The 9,446-nt window shown below is 35.7% G+C and overlaps 1 protein-coding gene across 10 annotated transcripts in view; it reads left to right on the top strand.

Annotated features, from left to right (window-relative positions):
• Nucleotides 1–9,446, top strand: part of PRRC2C (proline-rich coiled-coil 2C) — a 64,403-nt gene that overhangs the window by 31,509 nt on the left and 23,448 nt on the right. For 9 of the 10 annotated variants that reach the window (XM_008585909.1, XM_008585905.1, XM_008585908.1 and 6 more), the window contains exons 17-19: nucleotides 3,369–3,523; nucleotides 4,430–5,276; nucleotides 5,689–5,774. In XM_008585909.1, the coding sequence (XP_008584131.1) occupies nucleotides 3,369–3,523; nucleotides 4,430–5,276; nucleotides 5,689–5,774 (1,088 nt within the window). The remainder of the gene's footprint in view (nucleotides 1–3,368; nucleotides 3,524–4,429; nucleotides 5,277–5,688; nucleotides 5,775–9,446) is intronic. The other variant, XM_008585904.1, reaches the window with a different exon arrangement.

The following is a 9,446-nucleotide window of genomic DNA, read 5'->3' as shown; positions in this document are numbered from 1 at the left end:
AATTATCAAATAGAGAATCACACATTCAAAGTAGAGATAGAGGCTGTTTACGAAACTCTTAATTGCTTTAACCTAAATGAAAATAACACTAGCTTTTAACATTTTGAATGCTTAATATAATTTTTTTCAGAATAATTCAACAGGTTTCATTGTTCTTTATTTAGAAAGGAGAAAACTGAGTGATCACTCTACCTTACCAAACAAGTGTGAGAAAGCACAGAAAACTAAGTGTATGTCTGTACTGTGAGGCTATGTCTTTAAAGACAAATAAAAGGAAAGATGTATTATAACTCATTGAGTTATGGCCTTGGTAAAAGTCCATATTGGTATCTAAGATGTGGTAAATAGGTAATAACAGGATGGGAGGCAATGTTGATGCGGATAAATACAGTGTTCATATGTGTGGGGGATTGGTTCCAGGATTCCCTGCAGGCACCAAAGTTTGCAGATGCTCAAGTTCCTTTTATAAAATGGCATAGTATATGTATAGAATCTATACACATTCTTTGGTATACTTTAAATCATCTCTAGATTACTTATTATACCTAATACCATTGCCTACACATCACTTCATTTGCATGGATTCCACACTGTACTCTGCATGTGACAAATTCAAGTTTTGCTTTTTGGAACTATGTGGAATTTTTTTTCTGAGGTTGGTTGAACCCATGGATTTGAAATCCATGGATGCAGAGGGCCAAAAGTACTTTAGGAAAGCTATGAAGTGTCAAATGTGAAGAATAATGCAAGCAGTTACAAAATATTGGATGAGGAAATTAACAAGGAATATCTATGAATAGATATTTACACATGTCAAAGTGTGCTATCTGCTATTTATTCAAATGAGACTGAAGCTGGATAAACTGAATAAAATTGAGAGATTTACTAAGTTAAGACCAAATAGTAGTAATGGTGAAGTTAGCTTAGGTACTGTTATTCCAGTATTAGAGGTATAAATGAGGTTTTTCTTGCATCTATTTAATGGTTATTTATACATGTTAAACCTTGATTTGGGCCCAGCTCCTGGACATTATTTGTAGACCAGTGGTTCTCAAAAGTGTGGTCCCCAGATCATCAGCATCACCTGGAAATTTGTGAGAAAAACAAAATCTTGGGCACTACCCCAGACCTACTAAATCAGAAACTCTGGAAGGTGGGGTATAGCAATCTGTGTTTTAACAAGTTTTCCAGGTGATTTTGATGCTTGGTAAAGTTTGCAAACTACTGTTCTAGAATTTGTATGGAAAAGAAATAAACTGATCTTAATTGCATGTTTAAGAATGTTTAATTAGATTTATTAGAGTTGTGGTTCTCAAAAGGAGTGATTTTGCACTCTAGGAGACATTCAGCAATCTGTGGAGACATTTTTGGTTGTTATAGGTGGGGATGGGGTGCTAATGACATCTAGTAGGTAGAGACCAGGGATACTGCTAAAAATCCTATAATGCACAGGACAGCCAGCCCAAAACCTTAATAGTGCTAAAGTTGAAAAATCCTAGGAAGCTTGAATGCTAACTTTATGGTGGCCCACAAGAGAAAGGAGACAAGCATCCATCTAAATATCACATTTGGAAAAATGACAAATGAAGATTATAAAAAATTCACAAAACATGGCAAATTTATCTTCCCAAATATATGTTTACCAGTTTTCCTTCCTCCAAAGAAATTTTGAGATAGAAATTTTTCAAAGTATTATATTATTGGATTAAGGCATATATAAAAAGGTAAGAACTCTATATATTTCTGAATTGATGATAGAAATTGATCTGTTCATTTTAACTCATTAAACTTATATTTAAGAGTTAGTCATCTTTAGGTTGTTTTCCTGATAACATTGGTTTAAGTAAAATCTCATAACCTAAAATGTTACAGAGTGTATCAGACAAGAACATAGGGTATTGAAAACAACAGAAAGTATAGTTCAAATTTCCATAAATGCTGTATGTAGTGAACTAATCCTTCAAAAGATTCTAAACTCCTTGGCAAGAAAGTTAAAATACAAGGGATGATATAGCTATGAAGATAGACTTTATACATATGCACATTTTAGTGTAAATGAAAAACTAAGATGATTTTAGAATAGTGATGAAGTCTCTTCACCAGTGTGAAATAATATGTGCATGACATTCTTTGTAATGTTTGACTAAGACCTTTCACTGAAATGAGCATATTCTACATTTTTACAGTTAATTATATCTTAAATGATTTAAAACACAAACTCTGATTAGAGAAATCAGAATCAGAGTTATTTTTTTCTTTTGAAATCACAGTTTTATTAGAAAAATAGAATAACTGATCAGTTTTTAGAGAGTGAAAGCCATTCTTGATATCATTTTTCATTTCCCCTCTCAGTCTTTATATAAATGTAAATTTTTAGCTATTTATTAAGAAGTGTTTATACATAGAGTCCCTGTAAACCCTTTCTTGTCAAATATTCTTGCCATTCCTCACAAGTTATCACACTCCTGAACTGTATACTTATTATTCCCAAACAAAATATTGATTTTTATTATATGTATTCCTCAATTAAAACATATATTGTTTGAAAAATTAAAATAGTTTATTTGAATTGCCTCACCCATTTCTTGATTTATATTTATTGTGCAGATATTATACCTGTAACCAAAAATCACATCACCTAAACTAATTTAATTCTTTGAAACATTATTTAATAGATATAGACTTTTTATGCTCACTGAGATATAAAATAATTTTAAATAGTCAAAATAATTGTTGGACAATAAATTGAAAATATATCTTGAGTTATTTATCATCTCGGTGATTCTGATGTTTGTGCATCTACATCACTTTACAGTCACTATACTTTTACATGTATTTCATTTGTTTTTAACAATCACACATTGTAGACAGAGGTCTACATAAAATAGAGGCATAAAGAGTCATAAGACCATCCAGGCTGGTCACCTCACTTTTAACAAATCAGCTTCTCAGAGCTTATTTCTTTCCCTGAGAAAGGGAAATAATAGTAATACCCACCTCTTGGAATGTTTTAAAGCACTATGCACATCTGAGGCTGGGAGATAGAGGTTAAGTCAAAATTTTGATTTGTTTTTCGGCATTACCTCTATTGCAGAAGAAAAAAAATGTATGTGATTCAAAACATAGTTTTAGGACTTTTAGTTTTAACCTTGTTTACAAAATCTTTTCATAAATTGATGAAGGCTTTTCAGATCTTACTAATGAATGGCCATCATATAGGGTAGGAAATGTGCTATACTATAAGTTACAAGAACTAGATCTTTGGCTCTTTTTTTTTAAGCACTACTAGACTAAACATATCTGCTATCTTTTCATTTGAAAAACTGAAAAAAAGAAAATACCATTTTAAATCTTTTCTACACCCACAGGTGTTGTTATAATTGATGATCATCCTGAAGTAACGGTAGTTGAAGACCCCCAATCAAATTTGAATGATGATGGTTTTACTGAAGTGGTATCCAAAAAACAACAAAAACGTTTACAGGATGAGGAACGACGAAAGAAAGAAGAACAGGTCATACAGGTTGAAAGCTTGTTTCAGTTTGTTGCTAGTTATTTAGATTGTTGCCTAAAGTATATTAACAAATGGTCAAGTTTTCTATTTATCTGTAAAGTCAAGGCTGTATTTATTATCAAGTGTAGAGAATGACTTGATCTTCACAATTTTCTACTATTTTAACCATAATTGAGGTAAATTTTAAATAGAATATAATCACCATAGCTCACCATTTGCTTTAGAGCAGGCCATCTTTACTTTAATAACTTATTTTCTGTGGTTGTATTGGTCATCTTATTTGCCCCATGGCAGAGTTAATTTTAAATTATCTTGGAAATCTAATGAACACAAATGCCATGATGAAATAGATTGCAGATTCTTGGCCTATAAAAGTTTCTATTGTAATCTAAATTGGCTCAATGAAAACACATATTATGAATCAAGATAAATTATTGAGTTTAGTTGAATATAACCCTTGGAATCAGCTGTATTCATAGTTATTTTTTAACTTATTTTAGAAAGGCAAAATAGTAATGCATATACCCTATATAGCATAACATGCCAGCCACACTCCTAGAATTAGTATTTCTGTAGCAAACATAAGGGTTGAGTGAAGACAATAAGTAACTTTATCAGCTCAGGACAAGTTTTGCTACCAAATGAATTTACTGTAAACTTCCTTAGTTTGAGTTTCAGAATTGTGGACCTGTATATTAAGAGTGCATAATACATATATACATATTTTTTTCTCTATATCATGTTGGCCTCTCATAATTTAAAATCTCATAGCAACCTTGATATTTTTGCTCTGTGAGTTTATTTTGAAAAGGAAAGGAGCTAAGTTAGCAGTAGGTAGTTTTGTTAGAAATTGCATTCATGAACTGTTGATTTCAGCTACATTGTTGACAAAAATGGTTCCTACCAATTTTTAAGGTCTGGAATAAAAAGAATGCAAATGAAAAGGGAAGAAGTCAGACTTCTAAGCTTCCTCCAAGATTTGCCAAAAAACAGGCTACAGGGACCCTGCAAGCACAGTCCCCATCCTCAGTTCCAGCTGTAGCCTCAACTTCAGTTCCAGTTCCCACCTCAGCTCCAGTTCCAGCTCCCACCTCAGCTCCGGTTCCAGCCTCAACCTCAGCTCCAGCTCCAGTATCACCTACAGTTCCAGTTCCAGCCTCAGCCTTAGCTCCAGTTCTAACCTCAACCTCAGCTCTAATTCCAGCTTCAGCCTCAGCTTCAGCTCCATCCTCCACTTCAGCTACAGCTACTGCCTGTTCTTCAGCCCCAGCCTCAGCCCCTGCTTCAACCCCCATCCTTGCCTCAGCTTCAGCCCCAGCCTCTGTCCCCATTCTTGCCTCAACCTCAATTCCCATCCTTGCTTCAGCCCTAGCACCAACTTCAGCTCCACCTCCTGCCCCAGCAGTCTCAGCCCCAACTGCCACAGCCATCTCAGCTACAGCTGCCCCAACCCCACCAGCAACTGCCTCAGTCCCACTTGCCCCAGCCTCAGCTCCAGCCCCTAATCCAGCCCCCACTGCTCCAGCCCAGACTCAGGCACAGACCCACAAACCAGTCCAGAATCCACTACAGACTACAACACAGTCTTCAAAACAGCCACCACCTTCAATTAGGCTACCTTCAGCTCAAATACCTAATGGCACAGATTATGTAGCTACAGGAAAATCCATTCAGACCCCACAGTCACATGGTACTCTTACAGCTGAATTATGGGATAACAAAGTGGCACCACCAGCTGTGCTGAATGACATCTCTAAAAAATGTAAGTGTGCAGCAGAGAAGTGAGGGGTGGGGAATGACATGGGAATACCGGGGTTTGTTTTCAGTTTTATTTATGTACTCAGTACATTTTTAGCCATCTCATTTTTCTTAGTAGGAAGGAAGCAGTAATAGTAATCCTTTCTTAGCTTCCTTTTCTATAATCTTTGTTTCTAAAATAAGTATGCTTAACAACCACATAACATTGTATGGACAAAATTATGTGTTGACATTTAAAATAATATGTAACTTTTGGAGAGACTTATTTATCTTAGTCTGTAAGAATCTCTTTAAGTGTGATGTGGGGAGTCCTTGTTTTATTGTCTGGCTACCATTATGAGAAAGGGTTAAATGGATTAGAGATTATTAACCTGTAAATGTTAATGGTCACATTTCCTATGTCTTCTTCTTTTCAGTAGGTCCTATTAGTCCACCACAGCCACCTTCAGTCAGTGCATGGAATAAGCCCTTAACGTCGTTTGGATCAGCTACTCCATCAGAGGTAGGAATAGGATTAATAATGATATTTGTTGGCATGCCTTAGAATCACCTGGAGGGCTATTAAAACAGATTGCTCAGCCCCATGGCCAGAGTTTTGGATCTATTAGGTCTTGGTTGAGGCCTGAGTACATTTCTAACAAGTTCCTAAGTGATGCTATTGCTACTAGACTTCTATATTTATAAGCTGCTTCTCACCTTTAAACATGAAAAAGACCTTGTGATATAGAAAATAGAAGTGTGTTACTCTTTTCTGGACTTTTCTTCTGTGTTTGTAGCTTGAATAATAGACAGTATAATCACTTAGAAACAGCTTACAGGAGGTTGTTGTTTCAACATAATTTCTCAAACATTCAATATTGGAAATGACTATTCAGGTCAGTAAATTTTTATTCATTCATTGAACAAACATTTATTAAGCTTTGTAATGTAAACCAGGCACTGTTGGGTTTGCAAAACTGGGACTAAAAACAGACAAAAAGGTCTGCCCTCATGGGGCTTCCATTGTAGTTTGAGGGGAAGCCAACAATAAATAACATAATAATATGTTAAATGGTGATCAGTGCTGAGAAGAAGAGCAAAGCAAGGAAGGTACATAGGAATTTCCCAGGTGGTATGGAGGCAATTTAAAATAGGGTAGCCAGAAATGCCTACTTAAGGGACATTTGAGTCAAAGACTTGAAGGAGGTAAGAGTGTACTATTCATATGTCTGAGAGAAAGTGGAATTCTAGGTTCAGAGAATAGCAAATACAAAAGCCATGACACAGGAGCATACCTGGTATGTTTGAGAAAGTTCAGGGAGACCCCTGTGGCTGGAGTGAAGAGATGGAGAGAAAGAATAGATGAAGTTGGGGAAGTAATACAGGGCAGATCCTGTAGGGCCTTTGGAAGAGGTAGGAAGACATTGGAGGGTTTTGAGGAAAGGAGTGACATGATCCGACTTTAAAGAATATTCTGGGTGGTCTGTTAAGAATAGTCTATGGAGAGCAAGAGTAGAAGTTAGGATGCTGTTACAGTAATCAAATGATGATAACAAACCAGTGAAGTGGCATTGAAAGTCATGAGAAATGCTTGGTTGCTGAGTATTTGAAGACTGAATTGACAAGATTTACTGATGGGTTAAATGTAGGGACTGAGAAGGGAGAGAGGCATTAGCTTCAAAATTTTTGGCTTGAGCAATGGGGAGGATAGAATTCCCATCAATCGATTGGGAAGCTATAAATGGATTAGGAGGATCTGGGAGAACATAAGAGTTCGGTTTGGGATGTGTTAGCTATAAGATGTTCATTACATATCTGTGTGGAAGTGTCAAGTAGGATATAAGAGTCCGTAGAAGAGATAATCTAGTTTGGAGATGATGAATTTGTAAAAGGCATTAGCATTTAGATGGTGTTTAAAGTCATGGGGTTGGATGAAGGGAGAATGAGTTATTAGAGAAGCTAAAGAGGGGAGGGAGGGCTGGCCAGTTAGGTTAGCTCACTTAATTAGAACATGGAGATGGTGTTTAAAGTCATGGGGTTGGATGAAGGGAGAATGAGTTATTAGAGAAGCTAAAGACGGGGAGGGAGGGCTGGCCAGTTAGGTTAGCTCACTTAATTAGAACATGTTGCTGATAACACCATGGTCAAAAATTTGCATTCCCCTACCAACCAGCCACCAAAACCAACCAACCAAACAAAGAGAAAAAAGAGAGAAGAGAATCAGAAAGGAGGGCTTGGGACTCTCCAGCTTAGGGAAGTGTGGGAGATGGAGAAGCTAAGTGGTTAGAAAGAAGGGATAGATCAGATGCTGCTGGTAGATCGAGTAATATAGGTACTGAATTGACAGTTAACAATATGGATGGAGGTCACTGATGACTTTGACAAGAGCAGTGTTGGAGTTAAATTTAAGAGAAAATGGGAGAAAAAAACGAGTATGGAGAACATTAGAATAGTTTTGCTGTAAAGAGGTACAGAGAAACAGAAGAATAAATGAAGATATAGTTGAGAGATTTTTTTTTTCTCTGAAGAAGTCTTCCTACCACCCTCACTCCCACTCCAGTTTTCTGACTTAGTAGGTCTATAGTAGGCCTCATCATCTGTTTTGATGTTAAAAGTTCTTTGGAGAACTCTATACAACTAGAATGAAGAGTAACTGGATTCAGTATTTAAGAGCATGAGTTTAATAATTTTTCTTCTGCCTGATGCTGTTGGCATTAAGATTAATCATAAGAGATTATTTCTTATACAGAAAGTTTAAGATTTTTTGTGATGATATGAAGGACAGAGTGGAAAGTTTGTTTCATATCTTTGCTTCTCAGATGCAGGTTTTTTCTTATAGGCTTTCTATTAAAAGTTTGCAATGTTAAAAGTGTGTTTACTTTTTTTTTTTTTTTTTTTAAAGATGACCGGTAAGGGGATCTTAACCCTTGACTTGGTGTTGTCAGCACCAGGCTCAGCCAGTGAGCTAACCGGCCATCCCTATATGGGATCCAAACCCGTGGCCTTGGTGTTATCAGCACCACACTCTCCCGAGTGAGCCACGGGCCGGCCCAAAAGTGTGTTTACTGATGTTATAACACCAGATCCCCATACCAGCCAGCCACCAAGCAATAAGTAAAAGCAGATATTTTTTCTCTCACACTTTTTTCTTCATCCTCTTTATGTACTTTACATTTTCTGGATAGAAGGTGACTTTCTCTGAAAGTTGTATATGGTTTTGGAGTTTTTCCTCCAGATGAAATTTTGAATTAGCAGAGTTAATATTTCACAAGAGGGAAAGAATTCCCTAATGGGATTTTTTTCTTGAATGACTCCAGCAAAATAGAGTTCTTAACAATTATTTTATTTAATGCTAGTTACACCAGATAGGCTCACAAAGATTGGTATTATAATACAGTCTAAGCTTTATTATTATTATTCCTTATATAATGTATATTTTATAAACATTTTTTGTTTCAAAGGATATATTCTTTGTAAAACTAACATTCTCTGATATTCCTATTAACTACCGATCTATTTTCCTATCTCTTTATGTAAGAGCTCTTTTTTTTTGTACATACAATGAATAGCTTTCATAGTCATTAATAACTGCATCATTTTGCTCTTCTAGTGCTAACTGTACATTTATACTTAACTGACTAGAATTTCAACACTGACTGAAGCAAATAGAAATTTTTATTCTAATTTTCATATTTGCCTATATTTAAAAGTATCTATTCAGATATTAAAAATCTGAATTATAATGCCTTGTTTATACCATTGACATCAGTACACTGATAGATATAACACTAACCTTACATAATAATTGACCACAGTAACTTTAGGGATACCAAAAAGTGGTAATTCAATTATTAGATCAAAGTGTGTAGTTGAACTTTGTTTCTAGTTTTGGGATTTTTGTTTGTTTTTCCATGAAAAGATAAGTAATTGTCGTATAAAGCCTACTAGCCTACTTGTCAAGCTTCGGCTTGACTTCTGCCACGGTTCCCAGTACCTGCTGTGCTCCAGCCTCACCAGTCTTTTTTCATTCTTGACCTTTACACTAGATGTTTGATCTTCCTGAAGTACTCCACTTGTCTTTTAGATTCAATTTAAGTATGTCCTCCTCAGGAGCTTTCTTTGTCTACCAGTCTAAAGTGCTAATCTCTTAAGCCTATTTTGATTTTTGTATGTTCTTTGACTTTTTAGTTCTTTA

The sequence above is a fragment of the Galeopterus variegatus genome, unplaced genomic scaffold (genome assembly GCF_000696425.1).
Source record: "Galeopterus variegatus unplaced genomic scaffold, G_variegatus-3.0.2 Scaffold3753, whole genome shotgun sequence".
Lineage (NCBI taxonomy): Eukaryota > Metazoa > Chordata > Mammalia > Dermoptera > Cynocephalidae > Galeopterus > Galeopterus variegatus.
Note: the sequence above shows the minus strand (reverse complement) of the source record. Positions and strands in the feature narration are given on the sequence as shown.